The 22,415-nt window shown below is 42.9% G+C and overlaps 1 protein-coding gene across 1 annotated transcript; it reads left to right on the top strand.

Annotated features, from left to right (window-relative positions):
• The first annotated feature begins 17,127 nt into the window (after window positions 1–17,127).
• LOC139433381 (uncharacterized) lies at window positions 17,128–19,042 on the top strand. The gene is made up of 2 exons (XM_071202365.1): window positions 17,128–18,483; window positions 18,741–19,042. Exon 1 carries the CDS (start codon window positions 17,306–17,308, stop codon window positions 18,380–18,382), a length of 1,077 nt encoding a protein of 358 aa, XP_071058466.1. The 5' UTR covers window positions 17,128–17,305; the 3' UTR covers window positions 18,383–18,483; window positions 18,741–19,042.
• The last annotated feature ends 3,373 nt before the right edge of the window (window positions 19,043–22,415 follow it).

A 22,415-nucleotide genomic window follows, 5' to 3' on the forward strand; every position in this document is an offset into this window, starting at 1 on the left:
AATCACCTACATTTTTTTGGAACTACAGCTATATGCATTTCCTATAACATTTGAAAACGGTTAAATTATTAAAGACAGGATGTATCCTACTCAACTGAAAGTCAATGTTCAGAGCATATGCACTGGAGGCTTTAAAGTGCACCTACAGTACTGTATCATGCTATTTGTTGGCAATAGCATAGGTCTCAGATATATACAAATATATAAAAAACATGTCTATGAAATGTTTTGCTCAAAATACCTAACGGATTAAAAAAAAAGGAGGGGGCTGAGCTCATGCAGGACCCGGCAGCTACTGTCCGTGATGAAACGCCATGTCATGGATTATTTCTGAAACAGTATGGAGCTCAAAGGCTTTCTCTCTTGCCGGTTATACCACAAGGTGAGTTCCTTTTTATGTCCTGCTTCTTCACACATGCTCTCTCCAGTACAGGTTAGCTCTGAATGTTAGCGATGCTAATGTAAACACCGACCATATTACGTCCAAAACAGTTGGGCATTGTTTCTGATAGCAACTTTCTGATAGTGCCGTGGGTCCACATTTCCGATATTACGTCATATCGGACGCAAATCTGGATCAGCTCGGTTGTAGCCCCGTTTTTAGAGATTTGGGTACGGAGGAAAAGAGAGGGTTTTATTTTCTGACGCTGCGTGAGTTCCCCGACACACCGGAGACACATATTTATGTATAAAAGACATCAAAAAGTGCATTTTGCCTTTTTAAGTTTCCACACCACATTTGCTTGAGTTGCATATTGGTCTGATTGGCTTTCCATTCAGTACAGTGAAGGTCAAACATCCAGATGCTGATAAAACCATCTACATTTTTTAAATGTTACTTGTTTTTTCAGTTTTAAGTCATTGCAATCATCTAAATCTCTTTGAAATGAGGTAACTTTTGATGGGCATGTGTTTACATGTGATAAACTATGTAAATAATCACTAGTTGCATCACTGTGTTATCCAGAGTCCCCGGCTGACCTTGATTATACAGGGTCTCCAGCTAGACCATCAGGTGGCAGGGGTTTTTGATCACATAATGGTGGCCTTCCCTGGAGCCTTCGGAAGAGGTGAGTGACCTCAGCATTAAGTCACTACATTAAATCTCTCTCACGCCAGTCCCATTAAAGAGCATTTTATCACCATTAAGCAGTTCATAGTATTTCGCCTTGCTCCTTTGAGTAGAAAAGAGGGGGTATCAGCTTGGCTGCTCCTAATTTGATTGAATTCTCTTGAATCGCTTGACATGCGATAAGGTGAAAGCAAGTGCATGTCCACATTTTTGTTCAATACCATTGATACTTTTTTACTTACTTACCATTCCCTTTCCTTTTTTCAGTACATATTAAGCCCTCAAGAAACTCACAAAAAAGCATGCAAAGAATCTGTAAAGGGAGAATTCACTTCCTCTTTTTAACTGTTAGTAGCCACATCACAACAAGCCAGTTCCAGCAATATTGTAAGAGACTCCTGCACAATGGAAACACATTAGATACACTTTTCAGATGCAACAAACACATATACAACAACAAAATATTTTACTACATGACCTTGATCAAGATTTTACAAATGCAGGGACATTCAAATCGATAAGAAAGGGACAAAATAATATGATTTCACTATAACTTCACTATAACTAAATTTTGAAAGGTCCCATGTCATGCTTTTCTGGTTATTGCCCGTCCCCTTGTGTGTTATGTAGCTTTTTCTGCATGTAAACGGTCTGCAGAGTCACAAACTCTCAAAGTACACTCTGTAGCGAGTAAAACTCTAACACAGAAAATACCTGTGCTGCCCCAGAACGCCTCGTTGGATGGACCAATCCGCGGAGCCGTTATGTTTGAGGACTTCCTCACATACAGTACACACACTCGGCGCGACGTTGCGAGGCTCACTGCTGTGAGGAGCGGACAGTGTGAGCTGGCTCACTGGTGTGGGGTTGGCGAGACAGCGAGACATCGCGGAACTCAGCCTGAGCACACACACAAACTCCCAGCCAGGCTGCGGGTGTGTGTGTGTTTCGGGCTGGGTTTTGCTGTGTCTCGCTGTCTCGCAGGCGGCCACTGGGCTCACAGGGAGGGGGTGGGCAGGAGCTCCAACAAGCCGTTTAGGACAGAGAGTGAATACACATACTATACAGAGATGCTGTATGAGAAACCAATGTGAGTTTGGAAAATTGCACAATATATATCTATTCTAGTAGACCTCAACAATGGAATTATGATCAGTAGAAATGGTCATGACATGGGACCTTTAAGAAAAATAAACGACAACATTCTTTGTAATTTGTAATTTGGTGTGGCTATATTCACCACACATGAGATGTTCTAAACTGTGGTGTGCACTGAGTCCCAGTATTTCCGTGACCTGTGTGTACTGCTGAAGCTGCTGTGTTTAGAGTGAGACACCTGTGAGGCCGTCCTCATCCTGGGAATGCTCTGAGATTTATTACCTATTGATACACACCTTCGCTGAACACACCCCCACAGACACCCACAGTACATTGTTGACTCATGAGTTGCACAGCCTGGAGCCCATGAATCATTTTCTTAAAAAGAATGTTTCCCCCCCTTCTCCACTCTCCTTTTCTGTGATTTCACATCTTCTGTCAAATAGATAAAGTAGTCCATGTGCAACCAAATAAAGAAACAGTGTTTTCCCCCTGCCATCAGGTGTTTGGGGATAGGGGTTACAATGATGTTGGATGTTCTTTTGCTGCTGCTTGTACTCCTGCCCTTCATAGTCTTGTTTTGGTATTCAATTGGTAGCTAGGCACAAAGAAGACATGTTAAGTTTCACTCAGACATGGTTCTTCCAGAACACCCTAATTATGTATTTTTGTATACCAATATCTTTTCCTTATTTTATGTTTTTCATTCCTAAATATTGTTTATCAGGAAATGGGCTACATTCAATGATCCAAGACGTTCTTTTTGCCATGCTCAATTTTGAGATACGAGTCATGTTATTTCTGAAGCCATTTGAAATAGCAGTATAACAACCGACAGTTGCGATGGCATCTCTACACATCCTTCACTGTGATTAAATACTTCCTCCTCCTGGTATAGCATATCAGGTGTATGTGTGTTCACTGTGGAGACATTGCAGAGGTACAATGACAGACGTAATAAAAATAAACCTGCCTGTCGGGGATCGCTTCCACATTCATCAGCCCATCTGAGTGAGCCTTCTGGGCCGGTTCAGCCTGGGAAACTCCATTTGTCACCTGCTAAACGCTGCCAATGTGCATGGAGTTCCAACTGCCTGTGTCCTTTTAGAAAGGGTAGGTGTAGGCTTTATTTATGGCATTGGGAAAATAAAAAAGGAAAAGAGTGAAGACATAGAGAAGAGTAAGAGTTTCCTGTTGTGCTTAAACAGAAAGTACATTTTTTGACAAGTTGAATTGCAGAATATATATAGCACTGCTTTTTGTATGTTTTGTCATTTTCTTTGTCTTGAATGAAAATGAATGGTGGCTTTAATTCTGTGTGCAGAGATTTCCCGTTTTATCAATTTTCCCCCCTGTAAGTGAAAAAGGTATTCTTATAGGTACAATTTATCATAGTTATAGTCAGGGGAACATTACGTGTGATAAGTAGTTGTTGAGTTCTACTAAGGAGCATAAAGGTACATTCCTAAGTGTACATGAAATATTAAATGGACTTTGGCATGTTATAAACATGTATCTATCCCCCACCTGAGCTTCATTTGAGCATTGTTGGTCTGTTCATCTTCTCAAACCCTTACCTTTCATGTCCTTTAACATATTACACTAATGTGTAAAATAAGGCACCACTATGTAACTTTAAGAATAGCTTCTCCTTGGGACAAGCAGACCCACACTGTCTGGCTCTAAGCATAATACAAGAGGACTAGAGTTTTCCCAAATGGAAAAAAAGGGAAACAAACACCTTGCAAAGCATTATAATTGTAAGAGCAAGAAATAAGAGGCACTCTGACAGCTTTTTCACCAGGCATGCATTATTTATCTGGAGAGTTTATATCTGATTGCAGATACTGAGGCTGAGCAGAGAAGCCATTTTACATCGCGGTCCCTTCTCTGTGTTTTATGATAAATGTGTTCAAAGTGCTCTGCATTTTACCCAGAGTGCACATAAACTACAGGCTAGCTTAAGCCATAACTCTCTTGGACCCACTCTCACGATTGCAAGCACCACGCCATGGACTCCTTTTCACTCCCAAAACATCTTCATATTTAGACTCTGTTTTCCTCCTAATGACCTATGACCTCCTAATTGAATACTTCCTAGCTTTGTTGATAATGTTAACTTTCAATTTCTAAATGTTGAATTAGAAATGTTTCAGCTTTTTTCTAGAAAATGTTGCCTGTATTACAGACTGTCTCTCTCTCTCTCTCTCTCTCTCTCTCTCTCTCTCTCTCTCTCTCTCTCTCTCTCTCTCTCTCTCTCTCTCTCTCTCTCTCTCTCTCTCTCTCGTTCATTAACTCACTCGTTAAAATGATGCATTGCAATAAATAAGCAAGGCTTAAAATACTCCATCAATTATTGGTCACAGTGGACTTTGTGACCAAGGTTTAATACTGAGAAAGGCCAAGGGTCTGCTCTCACTATTGTCATTTAAGGGTGAAGGGTCAGGGTTTACCTGACCTGCATCTGCAACATGTTCACATCAAACTGGTGTCCTCAGGATCATTGACTATTCCATAATCCCACACTCAAGCAAATCACAACCAAACCTTGATTCATGTTTTTTTGTGTCTCTCTTTTAATGAGATAGTGAGAAATGATGGAGTTGATAAAAGTCCCTAATTAAATTCCCCCAGCTTCCAAATCCATGAACAGACCAGTGCATGAATCACAATAAGCCACAATTAGTTCACCCTGCCTATATCCATTGGCAGAAAAAAAGAAATCTGCAAAAAGCGAACAACACAGAAAAAAGAAAAGTAAACGTGAGTTTGCGTATCCTGTCCTCGATGGCAACATAACATCAATATGTGTTCTACCGGTCTTACAGGTTACCACTTGCTCCTGCTCTTTTTTGTAAAGTTTTTATTTTATTAAAATATAATCATAAGTCGTATACAAAAGAAAATATTGATATAAAGTATCCAAGCCCACATTATAACAGTACAGGTTGAGTACAGTATGTATTAAGTATTAATGCTGTATAATGTTTGGCCAGTATGGAGAGAGAAACTAGAGCCTTCTGTCATACAGCTGGCTCTGTCTGGGCATGTTTGCTCAGCTGGAAGTAATGTTTGCCCACAGGATGACTGAGTAAGAGTGTTCCTCATCTACATGTTTGACAGGAGACTTTGAAGAGATTGTTTTGACAGAAATGTGTGGGAAATGTTAAGAGGATAAAAGAGACATTTCTGGGCAAACATTGGGGCTTAAGAAGAAGGCACCTCCTTTCCCTTTTACGTCACTGTTTGGTCGTTAACAGATTTCTTTAGTTTCCAACAAATGGTAATTGATAGCAAAGAGGATGGAGAGAAAAAAACTAATTTTTTAAGGAATTCATTGTTTCAACTGTTGCCCAGTTTTTCAATGACATTTTCTTTTCTTAATGCATGTGCAGCAAAGTAATTTTAAGATGGTGATTGAAAGTTTGTTTTAAAATGAATCAGGAAAAACATTTCAGTTTAACTTGAAGACAGCTGTAGCTAAATTCTAACTTTTCTGAATATGTCTCTCAGTAGGCTCAATGAAATTGCTCATGCCAACGCTTTTTTTCAATTGTGACTGAAGGGCATGGCCACCATGACTTTCCATGAATGCAGTTACACTGTAATTTTCAAGGATTAGTGGCAGAGACAAATTCAGACAGGGATATCTGCAACGAGTATTGCTGTCAGACTACTGAGCAGCTTTTAAAAAATCTGTCAAAATGAACTTTAAATAAGCCGTTGCTCAATAGCTAAAAAAGACATACGGTCACTTTGACAGCTCTTACCAGCTTCATCACGGGATGTTCCTCCATGTTGCTCGAATGCGCTGAAGGACAGGCGGGTTAAGCTTGTGGATGGGCTAATGATAGATGTTGGTTGTACTGACGTCACATGGCCACACGCCTGGAATTCTGCCTGGGTCAGCTCTTACCGCCGTTTCCTGGTGGTTTGTGGAAGGCTATTCAACATCATGGGGGGATCCAGAGGCTGCTGGTCCTCTTGGCAGGGGTCCCAGTGTGCTCTGTTCTCTGCCTCGGTCCTTTAGTGAACCTCTGCGAGCAGCTCAACTGTGCCGGCCCCAGGCTACCCCGAGATACCCTTTTACAGGGGAAAAAGCCCATGGTATCATTTATAGTGAACAACTGCTCAGACATCTTCATCCCTCATAATCCCCATCCCCCAACCTGGTACGCCCTACGTATGACTGTCTGCCTCTCCTACTTTTCTTTTCCTGATGGTCTGACTTTCATATTGAGTCTTTATTTGCACATTTCCCATTCTGAGATAAATACACTTTGCCTGGCTTCCACACTCGTTGAAGTCACCCACTGGAAATCTAATGTGCTGCTTTTTGTTTCAGGGAGACATATTGAGGCAAGGATGTTGGGGAAGAAAAGTGATGCACAAATACGGGATTTAGGGAGAGTAAAGGCTGAGGTTGAAGGACTGGAATACTTGTTTTTACCTCCTGCCCTCACTTTGTGGGCTATGGAGAGCTGGGCAGGCTTGCCTGGACAAATATACCATTATGCTTTACCATCTGTCCCTTCAGAGATGTACAAGTCCCCCTGAATTTAAAGGGACACATTTTAATTGGTACTTGGATGATACATCACTTGGGACCCAAATAGATTTTGCATAATGACCAATACTTAAATCTCAAACACAGGTCCTTTTTTAATCGGCCAAATGTGACCTTTTCAAGGGCACGGATGACCCAGAGAGGTTGGTCCTCTAACCTAGCAGACCTTGAGAGCGTTTCTATGTAGTGGTTTACTGGGAGGTCAGGAAATGTAACCTGCAGCCAATTGGTTAATTCTCAAGAGTTTAAGAAATATGATTGATTATTATGTTTTTAATGAACTGGTAAGAATTTTCCATATTGGTGACCTTCTCTGCATGTTTAACTAACACAGCGAGGCAGAAATTCATATTGATGAACATCTGAGGAAGAAAAATACAAGTAAAGTATACAACCCCAAGAATAATCTCAGTCGTTCAGCTCTCCCTCCCAAACATCCTTGTTCTGTGTCTCCTCTGTCTATCCATGCCCTCTCTGTATGCCCTCTCTATATGCCCTCTCCTGGGGCCTGAGGGAGCCTTTTGATATGCCCCCTCTCTCTTGGCAAGGTTGTATTTCTTCATTAGGCCCTCTGGGGGCTGCCAAAGTCCCAAAGGATGTCAGTGTACATTAATTCTCATCAGGACATGGGTCCTCTCAGGTGTGAATGGCAGCCAGCAGCTGTCGACAGGGCTCTCTCAATCCTACCGCAACTCATATATCACTCAAATCACACACACACACACACACACACACACACACACACACACACACACACACACACACACACACACACACACACACACACACACACACACACACACACACACACACACACACACACACACACACACACACACACACACACACACACACACACACACACACACACACACACACACACACACACACACACACACACACACACACACACACACACACACACACACACACACACACACACACACACACACACAAACAACAGTATGTAGAATAAAAAGCCAGACACAAATGCATATAGTCCGTTGAAAGAATCATCACATACACAGATGAAGATTTACACTGAAATCACTGGTATATGAACACATCTCAATTTAGGACCTGACCCATGATAATTACAAAAGCAGCCATATATCTTAAAGTCTTTAGGGGGACAGAATACCATCTCTGCTTAATTTTCCATGTGAGTAAATTTGCTGGGTGCATTTGAAGAGCCTTTGTGATTGCCTCATAGCCTCTCCACTGAGTGCCCTAACCACCATGGGCATAGATCACATAATCTCCCTCTCTCTCCTCCTCTTTTTCCCTTTCTATCCGTCTCCTGTGTTCCTCTTTCATGGCATGACATAGCCTTGCATGTGTCTTACCAAGATATTTTCGCAAGTAATTACATAAAGTAATTCCTCCCTGTGCGGTTGTTATGGCTCCCAGCAGACGTGTATACAAATTACTCATATTTGCTCTGTGGTCAGAGCTGTGAGCTGTCCCACAGGGCTATGGGTTTACATTATGAAGGTCTGCCTATTAAAGCCATTTGTTAAGGTCTTCACTCCTGGGAAGAGGCAGCTCCGTAGGACACTAAATGAAAGAGGTTAGCCTTAGAAGTGAGCTGTTAATTACTTCAGTTTGTTATAGAAGGCTCCACATTGGATTCTGACTCGACAGCCAAACCGTAATCCTCATGTAAACCCAGACTGCACCCCAAAGCAGTGGAAATTGCTCCTTGTGCTTATGGCAGTTTGTTCATGTTAAAAGATATGACGGGGTAAATCTAGGGGGCTTTAAGGCCTGTTAAGGATGATTCCTCTTTCCTATTATTATGTTGTCATCATGGTGCCATATTTTCCAATGTCTGTGGTTGCTCCATGAATTAGCTGTCTGTGCTCTTCAGTACTGGACTCAGTGTTACTGTACGGCTGTGGGCTGTCACTCTTTCTCACTTCAAGCAGCTTCCTTTGGTCTTCAAGCACCCTTTATTCAATAATTGTCTCTAATTAGGGAATGGCTTGATTGGAATGAGGATTTATACAATTAATGCTGAAGGACATTTTTACACCAGAAGATCAAGCAGTTTATGTTAAACATGCCTCATTTTGTTTTTTCGACAGGACTTCTTGTGGGAAATCCACATTAAACTTGCTTTCTGATTGCACCACGTCCATCTTGTGCAGGGGGCTGATGGCTCTAACCCTTTTCTCCTTCTCAAACTCAAACCCACATTTGCCCTTGAAACGTTGTGCCTCCCCCATTACTGACAGGGTCTTTGTTTTGCCAGTTGTCTGGAGAAGGGTAAAAGGAGAATCTAGATGTAGCCACCCCCTTAAAGAGGTAAGCCTTAAGATACTCCCCTTACATGTGGCTATTCACCTTACCCTGTTTAAAAATGTTCCTTGTTGCAATGAAATTATATTGATTTTTCCAAAAGGAATCTCATCAGAGAGGCATTGATGTGCTCACCTGCTCCTAGATGTTGAACAGAGTGCTGGAGCGGGATAACAGAAGGATAAAGGCACAAAGACACAGTAGGAGTGAGGACACTAGCTTCATTCATCCAACAGCCCTGGTTGGGGCAGCTTGTAATTCCTCTGAAGCTCTTGTGTTGACGGTGGCTTGGCAAAGCTTACATTCCCTAAACGGAGACAGGGAAAAGATGGTTTAGGGAGAGAGCGGGAACGCTGTCTTACTCAAGGTCACTATTCAAATCAAGCAAACCATACATGGAATCCAAGTGAGGGTGTACTGGCTCAGAGCACCCAATCACACTGGGGCCCAGCAAGCACACCCCATCACTCTCTCCACTGCACCCACCAGGGGAGCTAGGCTTTGGGTTACAAATGAGCAATTACTATGGTCTGAGTTATGCTCTTTTCACCCTGTTTCATTTAACTTTGTTTATCTTGTATCTCACAGTTTGCTTTTAAAGTGGACTGCTATTCCCAGCCAAAAACAATCTGTAACTCAATACAATCTTAACACAAAGTATTAACACGGTTGTTTAGTGTTAAACCTTTGAATATAAATGGAATAGCTCTCAGGAATTGCTGGTAGTTACAGTAGAACGTGCTATGTGTGTTGCTTTTATTCCTGCCTAAACTGTCTGGAACAGAAAAACACAGTCTCTTTCTTTTCTTGATTTTTGAAATATTGTGTGTCAAGACTCAGTGCTGTGGGGCCACACCTTAGTCTTCATCCTTCCCAGCTGTCAGTGAACCTGCACTCGGCTGCCCAGTCACCTCATGCATTTCATCTATTCACTGGAGCTCGGTATTCTGCATTTAAACTCAGGAAAAGGAAAATCAAAGGGGCCAAATTAGCCACCTCCAAGCCCACACTTTAAATACTTCTGTAATTGTTTGAGCATGTGGCACAATGATTATATTTCAAGTGGTTGAAATGCCAGTGTGCATACCATTCCTTTTTATTTTCTGTTCACAACACTGAATGGAAATATTGTTTAAAGAAGATAAACATTTTTGATAATACACAATGTTCTCTGTGGCAAATACCTTCAAATTCCGAACTAATACAGTGGCTATAACAGAAATGTATGTAATGACATGCAGCCTCTGTGGTTACACAGCTCATCATCTTACTACTGTAGGCCTATCTTAGTAAGTAGTGTGTTGTACAGTAAAGTGTTGTCTCCCCTACAGTTCATTGAATACGTATTGCCTCAGTGTAATTGTATTATTCGAACAGTGTAAGTGAGGCATTAAGTTTTGGGAAGTCTCTTAGTGCAGCAGCTGTATGATCCTCACCTCTTTCTTGTTTCTTTAGTGCAGTGTCAGTAATGCTTTGGACCGTGGCCCAGACACCCATGCGATGTGACAGGGTAGTACCATTAAGGTTGCCTAATCAAGTCTCCTCTCCTCCTCCCTTTTTTTCTGCCTTCACAGAAAACCAGTGTTTTGGCAGAGAGCTCTGTGCTAAGGATTCAAGGCTGTGTTGGTGTTGGATGTTGGCCAATACCCTCTTCTATCTGCCCTCCTTTCCCATATGGATGGTTTGCTGCAAAGCAGCTAAATCAGGGGCAGTCATTAGGTTTCCTAAAAGAGACTTCTCAATCATTCCATCACTTCATCATTAACTGTTGGCGGATTGTAGACTGGCAAGTAAAAGCAAGGAAATACAATTGATCACATTTAATGCTCATACAATTTTCTTCTCGTCCTAACACTTGCAAAAGTTGTTGTTGGCGGCTTTAAACATTTTCAAAATTTAATATATAAGATAAAGAGGAATATTGGTTTTAAGTTCAGATGTAAGTTTGACCTGACCTGACCTGGATCTTGAAAACTAAAGAGGTGTGAATGCAAAAAATTAACTAAATAAACCAATCTATCATTTTTTAGGTTAGACCTTCGTCTGTAGTTTCAGATCTGCAGCTTATGGTGGAGGCCCTGCTGCCGCATGGTTATCTCGTAACGCATTGAAGCATGAACACCAGCCACTTTCAACTCTCTTAAAGAACTCATTAAGTAGGCTGCATATTTTCTCAGCTGCCAGGTGCCGGCCGGCAGCCATAGATTGGGATGAAGAGGCCAGTGTGTCCAAACCAGGCAGGGGTGGAAACTACAAGGTTACTTCAAGGAGTATATAGACCGGGCTAGAGATAGATAGGCCTACAGACTATAGAAGGTCAAGAAACTCTGTATCAGAGCATTTCACTTTGAACCTCAATGCTTACAATTCTTGAGTGCATTTATTAACTTTATCGCACTAAGTAAATACACATTGTTTTGGAAATCATAAATGCTGGAACATCTCTCTAACAAAAGGTATTTTGTCTTCCAACTTGTGAGCATTTTAATTGTCTCTACTTAAATAAAAAAAGGTTCAAAAGGTGAAAGCAATAGATGAAAAAAATATGTCCTTACATATTGTAGCCAATAAGCAGGCAGGTGATGCGTTTTGCAAAAAAAGAAAATTAGCATAACAAAAACGTCTAATCCAAGTTCAATTAATTATTTTCACTGATGGTTTTCTCTCCGAGCCACCTGCAGGATGTGTTTGACTGTATGTTAAAAGCATATGATCGTGATCTAAATGTAGCAGTTTGTAACTTTCCCAAAGACAAAATATGTTTCCTACCTTTGTGTCTAATATAGTTTATTTGTACTCAAACCACTGTTTGTTTTGTATGATTCAAATATTTAAAAAAGGCTGATTGTATAATTTACTAATTTGTAACAAGTTTGTGTCGTGAGAAATATAAGGTCGGCATTAAGGTTTATATAATATATTCATACTAATGAACTAATTCCAGAGTAAAAATGTAAAAGAAATAACCTAAACAGTTGAATATCAAGTCTAATCAGAGGCGAAGGTGTGGTTCCTCACAATGCATTGTGCGGTGAGTAAGGGAACCCTTTCAGAGTGTTGAGATATAGCCGGAGTACCCTGCCTGACTCTGTGCCTCCCCACATTTTAACCAGGCATCCCAGGCGGAGTGCAATTGATTTTGGCAGTGGATGGAATAAAGATTGATTGAATCAGAATGGAAAGGACCTCGCTGGAGGATCGACCATGCAGTAACCCTTGAGCTGTGGACGCCTTTGCCAAGAAAGTACTCACAGTTATTCTAGCGCACGGGCAATGCGATTAAAGCCCATAGCTTCCACACACAGAACGCTGGAGGTGGAGAATGTGTCCTGTGGAGAAATTACACATGTGACCACTAGACTGTGGTTTTACTGTTAATTACAAGATTGTTTAATATCTAACTCACTGTGGTCTGATGAGGGAATGGAAACGGGCGCAGAGAGACGAGATGCATTTGAACACACGGTAATAACAGACACTGAGGAACTACTCTATAAGTGGTTTGGTCTGCTCTTTCTGCTTGGGGTCTGTTTAGTGTAAACCTACTCCCATCAAATCGATATTTAACAGGGTTTGGCTCTTATTGCCGGTGTAGTGAAGCAGTGAGGCTGGCCTAAAGAGAGTGGCGTTACTTATACAATATACAGCCACCTTTTATTAAGGCTATGTGGTTTGTAGTATGTTTCATTCAAGCATTTTGCAAGCTGTAGCTCAGGGGAGTATACATGATAACACGTTTGCCTGTAAAAGTCTTGACACTGTTACATTTCTACAATTATCTGATTACAGTATACCCTGCATATGAATTGTGTTGCTTTCACAAACTTTACATTGACATAAACATCATCAGGGAGGTGCCTGTGATCTCTCTATTTGCCAAGTGCCTGATGTGTCATTATAAGTGTATTTACAGCATGCTTGCCTTTCTACCCGGGGACCTCGTCTAACACCTGTCAGAAAGCAACTTCGCCAGAGACAATCAAAGAGTGGCGCGTGGCATGTTTGATGTGTACTCAAACATAATGTGCTGTGAAAACATCCCTATGCTCTGCCAACGCTAAGTCTCGCTCTGTCTCTCTGGCATAGTTTCCACTCCACTCTTGTGCCTGCGAGGCTTGCGTTTATCTCCGTTTTATACTTCTTTATGCTCACACACAGAAGCGGTACTGTGAACAGACACACAGGCCTAGAGCTACTAAACAGATCCATCTGTTGCATACACACAACACGTTCTCTCTTTTTACATTAGTAACTCATACAAGTGTAAACATATTATTGTATAGACACTGTAATTGTTTTTATTTAAACAACATGTAAATCACTTCCCTAAGCTTCAGTTAGAAGCAGTGATGGACAGCAGCAACAACACCCACTGTTCAAATGAGAAGACACATGGGTTTTGAGTTCATTTTGGTGAAGTCTGGGATCACTCCTGATGTGCTTTTGGATCAGGGAATCCTCAGGTGAGGATGGAGCAGCCAGCAACTCGACCCTGAATTGTATAAGGCCAAAATAAAGATAAACAAACCCTGAAGCCAAAAAGTAGTTTACTTGTGCCAGACCTGTCATAAATGATATACTCAGACACGACTGACATCCAACCATACCATTACCTTTACATTCCATTAAGATATCAAATAACAGATGAATTGTTCTCGATCCGTATGATGACATCAACTTTTCATAGATGGAACCAGGTACACCGAGTTGATCGCACTTTGTTAAGACATAAAGCATGACTTGCCTTGATGAGAGCATACAGCCTTTAGAGATGTGTGTGCATCTGGCTTACTTTACTCAATACATCCCAAAGAAAGCAAGATCATATACACACATTTCTATCAACACCATTTTGTATTTATTTTAATTCTAGTCATTTCCCAATCATTTCTTGGTCATAGACACATTGTAACATTTTCTTGATAACATACAAAAGGTTATATTTATACTAACTTGCAATACAACTACACCCATTTCTCAGATAACTTTTTGAAAAGAGGCTATGTAGGTGATGGAAGTGTTAACTGTTCGAGGTAAAGTACAGCATCTATTATTCAGGATTATAATATTTTCCTTGGCAGCACTGGGAATAGATCAGCTTTCAGTTGCTGAGGTCCTTGACCGATTAAAGCTGAACTATTCCCAGTGCTCGCTTTCATGATGCCCCAGCTCTCCACCTGTCCTTTGCTCTTTCTGTGACAGGAAATCATATTCTGCTCTGTTTTAAGGATACTAATATTCTTGTGTATGTCACACAGGCTTTATGCTCCATGCTGTGCCCTCTCAAGACCAGACTCTTTGCACCTCTGCACAGTAAAAAGCATCTGTTGATTCACCTGTGCTCACAGTCTTCCTCCTATGCTTTTTCAGTGACAACACCTTTTTTTGTGTTAGGCTTTCAACATGTTTATGTAGGTTGCTCCCTTGTAGAGCCAGCTTCATGTGGTCATTAGATGAAAGACAGTTTGAGCCTTTTCCAAATAGACCTATTGCTCAGCCCCGGATAATATTTCATATCAGAATATAAGTAAACCTGAATAATACATATTTAAAGCTATTTGGCAAAGATAGGCAACAGTGAGTCCAAACTGTTGGGAACATGATGGCATGATACACCAGCAGAGAAAGAACATGTGTCTGTTTAGTGCAATGGATGACTGTTCAAAGATCATATTTGTTTCTGGTTCACTCTTGAAGATTTGCTCCTTTCAGTCATACTCTGTATATTCCCAAACGGTCACTTCGAGTTCAGTTTGATCAGTTCTTCCATCACTTAAGCAGAAGATTGCATAACTTGGCTTTGGAGGCTGTGGAGCTTGACTCTTTGCCCAGAGCACAACCTGAAATAGTGTGTGTGAGTGTGCATATACATTTCAAATATAATATTTCCATTTCTCTATTACTTTTTCTAAGTCTCTTTCATTCTTGTCTTTCCCTGTTTCATACTGACCCCGGTGTTAAGTTGGGGTTCTGTTTGCCCAGCTGCCTGTTCTATTTACCTGGGGTAAAGGGAAGTCCCACCAGACCTTTCGTAAAACACAGAATAAAATGTAATCTGAAAAGGAAAGAGAAAGCGGCGAGGGCAAATATATGGTCTGCCAGGGTAAGAGGAAACTGAATGCGCTGGACTGCTCCCACGACAGCACTGTTAAACCTTTGGGGCAAAGCCAATGAAAGCAGAATATTAGCAATCTGAGATGTGGTCCCACACACTCCATGTCTCTCTCTTCTCACAAACACCAGTGCTTTCACCATTTCTCGCTCCCCTTCCATAAAATAGACCCTATACACTTGTTCTCAAATGTGTCTCTCTTCTTATTGTCAGAATTGAGCAGGAAAAATGCACTGACTCATGGAAAGGACTTCCTTGCCCTTGGGCTTGTGGTGTGGTCGAACATGGGGAAGTTCTCAGGTTCAGGCCCAGATGGCACCTGTGGCTGTGTGGGATCCCATTGCTCTCTTTTTCCCTTTCAGAGGTTATGGCTGGAGATTCCCTTGCCAATGCCCAGTCAGCACCACAGAAGTTCAACATCCATTGTTGGTTAGATCCCAGGCCTCAGACTCAAACGGATGGCAAAGCTAACCCATCGCGTGTTGTTGCATCACACTCAATCCTTTTCACAATGACAGCAAATGACTTATTTTGAGAAGAAAGGAGACTGTAGTTGTGTTGATTAAGAGGTAAGAACAACTACATTCAAAATTCCTTAAAAAATAACTTCCCTTTTTAAGAACTGTCCCAAGACGCCAACAATGCCGAATGAGTGTTGATAAATAAACTTCAATTGAAATGGGATGCTCTCAGAATTTACACCCTAACTTCAGTATTGTCTAGGTTATGTATTTGATATTATTTCCTTGGAGTCTCTTTAATAATGTTCATGCATTTCTTTAAACCTTCTTTATGGTGAGGTATTAAAAGCACAGAGCTGTGTTCTAATCCAGCTGGGGTATTGCCCCAGATGCCACGTGTCTTTATAGAGCAGTGACATTAGCTTGTTTATTGGTTGCAGGGGCGTAAAGATGCTATTGTTTTAATTGCTTGTACATGCTCCTGGGATCCATGGAGATTACAGAGACTGCAGATGCCAGCATATTGGAAATGGGATAACAAAACGAAGCTAAAGAAAGCCAAAATATACATTAGCTAATAGCTATATTTGATTTGCTTTGCACTCACTTGACAAAATTGCTTTCCGTGATTGTATATCCTTAATGCATTCAAGAAATCTATGGAGACAGGCAGGTGAAGTTTAATACTTAAACACATCACACCCTACAAAAAAGCAGCATAACTGTGTTGTTTGTCCATTTTGTACCAGTCATGTTACTTATGCGTCGGTCACATTTTCCTGATAACCCAACAAGCACCAACATTTCGATGAAAATATCGGAAGCAAAAGCGCAACTTTATCATTCCTACCATTAAAGCAATCCTTAATTAAAGTCGCTTCTGTGGTTTTGGTTGATGTTACATGCCGTAGTGTGTGTGTGGTCGTGTGTGTGTGTTTTCCTCTCTCTCCCTCTGATTGTCCCCAGGTGCAGCCTCCCCCCAGGTGATCCGAATTAACAATCAGGACTTCCATATAGGACCGGAGGAGGACGGCAGTGAGGGCCTTCTTTCTCTCCTTCTCGTCTGGCTGCATGTGTGCAGCCTGTCTCTGTGTGAGACCCAGCATAGTTGTGTTGTTTGTTGTACGTTTGTGTTGTACTTTGGCTGGTGAGCCGCCTTCCTTATTGACGCATTAAAACCTCACTTAAACTCCTTCGGCATTCCGTTTCCTCTCCTTTTTCTCTCGTCCGGCTGTCTGGTGTGTCGCTACTTCCCTTGGTACCCCTAGCTCTACAAGGGAACGTAACATGGGGGCTCGTCCAATCTTTGAGACAAAGAGTGAGTATTTGGTTGTTGGTTAGTGTTGATATTGTGTGTGGTGGTGAGCAGTAGTGTATATAGGTGTAGAATTGGCTGTGAAATGATTTACTGTTGAACAGCTTCCTCAGTTTAGACAGGGTAGTGTCTAGCTGGACTGAATCAGTCCTTCCTTCAGGCACTCATTTTTTATTTTGCCTTTTTTATTTTTCGGGGTAATCCTGGGTGGGGATTCATTCCCTGTTGGGGGCAGGCGATTCAGGGTTTCGGCCGCTGATGGTTGCCTTTAAAGTCGCCTCGAGCCCGGCACGCTCCAGAAGATAGGTAGGTAAAGTTTGGTAGGCAGGATCTGGGGAAGTTTGTAAATAAATAATAATATTTGTAAGTAGCCGTTGCTATGGGGTCTAAATTAGATGCCAGGGTAAAAGTGCGTATGGCTCGTCTCCAGTGTGAGAGGGAGGAGCGTGAGCGAGAGTTTCAGCTCAGGAGGGAGCTGGAGATCAGGAAGTTGGAGGCAGACACTGCTGTCCGGATGCGTAAGCTAGAGCTCCAAGCAGCTGTGGTGGGTGATTCTGCCGTTACACCTTCAGGTTCTGCTGCTGCTTTTGATGTCGGTAGCAACATTCAGCTGGTCCCTGTCTTTCTTGAGTCGGAAGTGGAGATGTTCTTTGGTGCATTTGAGCGCATTGCTGCTGCCCTGCGCTGGCCAGAAGACGTGTGGGCCATACTTGTACAGTGCAAGCTAGTCGGCAAGGCTCAGGAGGCTTGCTCTTCTCTTTCTGTTGAGGATAGTTTGGAGTATGACAAGGTGAAAGGTGCTATTCTCAGGGCATATGAGCTTGTGCCTGAGGCCTACAGGCAGCGTTTCCGCGGCATGAAGAAAGCTTCTGGCCAAACATACGTGGACTTCGCGAGGGAGAAGAAAGTCCTCTTTGACAGGTGGTGTAGAGCATGTACAGCGGATGACATAGCTTCAGTATGTGAGCTGATGCTGTTGGAGGAGTTCAAAAACTGTGTACCGGAGCGTACGGTAGTCTACCTGAATGAGCAGAGAGTGACTACCCTTCAGCAGGCTGCCACTCTGGCAGATGAGAGTGCGCTGATACACAGGAGCGTTTTGTTTCAGCAGGACCCTCCTCAGCGGGACCCTCCTCAGCGGGACACTTATCAGAGAGCTCCTGATAATGATGTTCCCTGTGCCAGTGTTCCATTGTTAGGTCCCAGGATAGACAGAGCGTGTTATTTTTGTCTTGACCCAGGTCACATGATAGCAGACTGTGCAGCTTGGAAGCGAAAGCAGGCCACCACTATGGCGGATGAGGAAGGGCTTGAGCTATCACACAGTGGTGTTTTGGCTCAGAGCGATTCTCCTCATCGTGTTGGTTTCCGGAAAACTCGTAACAGGCGTGCCACACATGCTCATTCTGTCTCTCTTCCAGGACCCAAGAAAAAGAGAGTGTTTCTTTTGTCTTGATCCTGGTCATCTAGAGGCAGAGTGTGTAGCTCGGAAGGAGCAGGTGGCAGCGGCTCTGGAAAAGCCAAAAGACCGGCACCCGGTTGCGATGCGACAGAGTGGTGAGTTGCAGTTGAGTTCTGCATCCGTCTGTGACAGTGCTGTGGGTGTGGGTGTTTCCGTCTCTGAAGCGGTTGGTGTGGACCTAGATCAGAGCGATGTGGATCTGTGTTCAGTGAGTGGTGTGTGTTCCATGTGGTGCTCCGGTGTTGGCTGCTGGTGAGCAGTATAAGGTGTGTTTTATGGGGGGAAGTGTTACGTGCCGTAGTGTGTGTGTGGTCGTGTGTGTTTTCCTCTCTCTCCCTCTGATTGTCCCCAGGTGCAGCCTCCCCCCAGGTGATCCGAATTAACAATCAGGACTTCCATATAGGACCGGAGGAGGACGGCAGTGAGGGCCTTCTTTCTCTCCTTCTCGTCTGGCTGCATGTGTGCAGCCTGTCTCTGTGTGAGACCCAGCATAGTTGTGTTGTTTGTTGTACGTTTGTGTTGTACTTTGGCTAGTGAGCCGCCTTCCTTATTGACGCATTAAAACCTCACTTAAACTCCTTCGGCATTCCGTTTCCTCTCCTTTTTCTCTCGTCCGGCTGTCTGGTGTGTCGCTACTTCCCTTGGTACCCCTAGCTCTACAAGGGAACGTAACAGTTGAACTGAAATAAATGTTTCCTTCTGGCATCAGGCTTGTCATACTATTACACGAAAACACTCATCCAAACCCAAGCACCCATGTAGAGGCTAGACACATGTATTTTTGCACATAAACACATGCGCACATTGTTCAATGGCATTTTACACTTACAGGCAGCAGACATGGCTTGTCTGCTGCCTTTGGCTCTCAACTACCTTTTTACATAATGCACGTGCTGAACTTTTGACCAAGGCCCACTGGTGTGACATTAGCCGAGAGAGCGGTGGGGAGGGAGAGAGGGAGCCAGCGTCTTTAACAAGTTGCTCAGAGCTTTGGGCCTTGTCTTGCAAGCCAGTGGGGTAATTACACAATATAGCTAAGGGGTTGTTTAGTGCTTTAAATGTGACTCAGTCCCTGCTCCCTTTCTCATCAAACTTCTTCCCCTGCCCTGCATTTCCCTCTGCTCCCCCAAGCCTTCTCAAGCAGCTGGCACTGGGGCTGCAAGCCATCTCCCAGCGCTTGAAGGATGTCTCCCTGCTCAGTTAATAAGGGTCCCACTTCACCTGTTCACCATGGGGATGGACATTTAATGAAGTGCCTAACAAGTGGTTCCACAGACTTGCGTTAACTGTCCTCCAGTTGCCTCCCCCGCACATCTCCTGCTACCCTCCAATCTCAGAGGGTGAACCTCTGTGCGCAGCGCCAGCGTGAAAGAGGATTTCCCGGGCAAGGCATTGTTAGGCAGGAAGTGGTAAGGGAGGAGGAAAGGGACTTTCACTTGTGAAACACGGAGACATGGCGGCGGTGCCACGGTGACAGCCGTGTGGTGCCGTGGTCGCTGGGGCGGAACAGTGGGCAGAGGTCCTACACACCAGGCCCCCTCAGTCGCCTCCAGAGCAAATGAGCTGCCAGGCCAGACTAATGGAGTCCTAATTGGTGATTAGGAGGGAGGGAAAGGTTAGGGAGTGTCTACTGGCAGTCCGCTGTTAGCAGGATGAAGCAGCAGGCTGCTGTATTTACTAGTTCAGTGAAACAAAACAGCAATTACTGTTTTTATGCAGATGTGTCACTGTTTACTGCACTAGCTGCATCCCATAAACAGATGATAGGAAGACAACTATAAACTGTAGTTAAATAAACACATCAATAAATAATACCATTATTTCTTACAACACAAATTGAGGAAGAGTTAAATGATATTAAAAAGAGCATTCCTCCTTAACAGTGTTCATGTTGCTTGAGTGATGTGGCCTGAGTGTTGTCATGTATTTTAGTTATCTGGATCAAACGAGGGTGAAGCCAAACACATAACTGTAGAAGGGTATTCATCAATCAGTGCTCATCGCAAGGGACAGAGCTTTGGTGAGCATCATGTGATTGAATCTGAGAAAAGATGGGGCACTTAAACACTGATCTCTACCATCAACCTCTATATAAATATGAAGAAAGGGCCCTAAGGTGTGGATAGTGTTTCCCATTTACTTAATATGGTGCAATGAAGAGGAAAGGGGAAGTTACATCCTGACGGAATATCAACTACTGAAACAGGACCCTTCCCCACTTTCTGAATGACACGATAAGGCTGAGAGTTGTATGGGGCTGCTTTTGTGAATGGACGAGATACTGATTTGGAAGATAGGGTGACGTCTGCAGGGATCCAGGGCCTTGTGGGCTAAAGAGGACGAGCTGTGATGACTGCCTGTCTGCTTCCTGCTACTAATCCACCACATTAGCTGTGTGTGTTACCCTATTTATAGCCAGGCCAGGATGTGAATAGACTGTCTAGTTTCACTTTTCATACAGATGGTAATTTTAGTCTTCTTTTGCTCCACATCTCGTCCCTCTCCTTCACTGAGAGTGCTGATGGGATGAAGGATAAAGCACTTTTGCCCCTTCATGGTGTGTTGTCTGGACAAAGTTAATGTGGTTGCAGTTATGCTTTTTTAGGTGTTTTTATTTAAATGTTGTATTCATATTTATTGTCAAAACTAAAACTAGTAAATCCGGGCCATATCACGTTAGACTGGTTTATCTATTTTTTTATATTTTATACGTTTGTCTCTCTGACACACACACACGCACGCACGCACGCACGCACGCACGCACAAGTAAACCTTTTTGGTAATATTACTGAAGTGAACTGTCTCTGTAACTGAAACTAGACTAGGTTGTGTAAGAATGCCACTGTTGCATTCATCCTGGGAATGCTAAGTAGTGGGGTGGCTAATGTCTGTGAACCTCTTAATTAACTGGCTAGATATTTAGTGTTGATATTATTTTATGCAACCCTTTTCAGTCTACACAGCATTTCTTTTTTCCACCTCTATCTTGGAAGAACCCCTCTTGGCACATCTGTGGCCGATTAATCAAAAACTTGTTTTAGGATCTTCAGGGGGGCTTCAATTTTGTAGTCATTTAGGTGTGGGAAAATGTTATGGGTCACCACCCACAGCCTTGAGGTCCACCCAGAACACTCTTATTTTTGTGTTCCACTTAAATCTTAGGTGGAGAAGCAACGAGAGAGCCCTTTCACATAGATGGGCACACAGACCGTGTGTGTGTGCACACACATTAGAAAAGCCAGCAATCCCATTTGCTTATATTGACATGGGTCTCCCCGTTCAATCTTGTTACAAGGATTATTGTCTATTGAGATCCCATTTCATTAGCCTCCAACACACACCTCAGGGTGCACAATAGGGCTGCTGCAGGGGCACCGGCTTGTAGCTTCTTTGGAGGATGGGAGGGGGAATTCCGTGAGTGGTTTTACTGAAGATCACTGGACTTCAAAGTTTGTCTCAATGCACAATGTAAACTTAATATGTGGCTATCGGATGAGACATGTCCAAGTTCCAAGGAAGCACAACCGGAGTCTGCAGTTCATGCGCAGTGGGTGGAGTAATGTGGTCAGACATCTTCCTCACTGCTCTATAGAAAGGCCTGTTCTTGAATTGTATCCAACATGCATATGAGAAAGCAACCCAACACCCTCCCCATGGCCCCACTCCAGATTACGTATTGATTCTTGATATGAAAAGCTCATTACATAAACAGAAACAGCAACACAAAAAAGCCAGTGAACCTTTGCATAAATCCTTTAATTGAATTTCCAGTGGCGGTGGTTGGAGGTTCTCTTTTTTAATTGAATCCATTGCTGGTGTTGTGATTTGCATGCATGGGAGAGGGTCCTGTCCCAGATAAAGTGCCATTGATCCTTATTAAAGCTCACCTCTGGCCGCACTGTGGACTAACAGGGAAAATTAAATGTGTTCATGGTGCATATACTTACTGGCCGCAGGCAGGACTGAGAACCGACACAGAGAAAAGGAGAATGAAAGCGATAGGAAGCAGAGAAATTGGAATTATCAT

The sequence above is a fragment of the Pseudochaenichthys georgianus genome, chromosome 3 (genome assembly GCF_902827115.2).
Source record: "Pseudochaenichthys georgianus chromosome 3, fPseGeo1.2, whole genome shotgun sequence".
Classification (NCBI taxonomy): Eukaryota; Metazoa; Chordata; class Actinopteri; order Perciformes; family Channichthyidae; genus Pseudochaenichthys; species Pseudochaenichthys georgianus.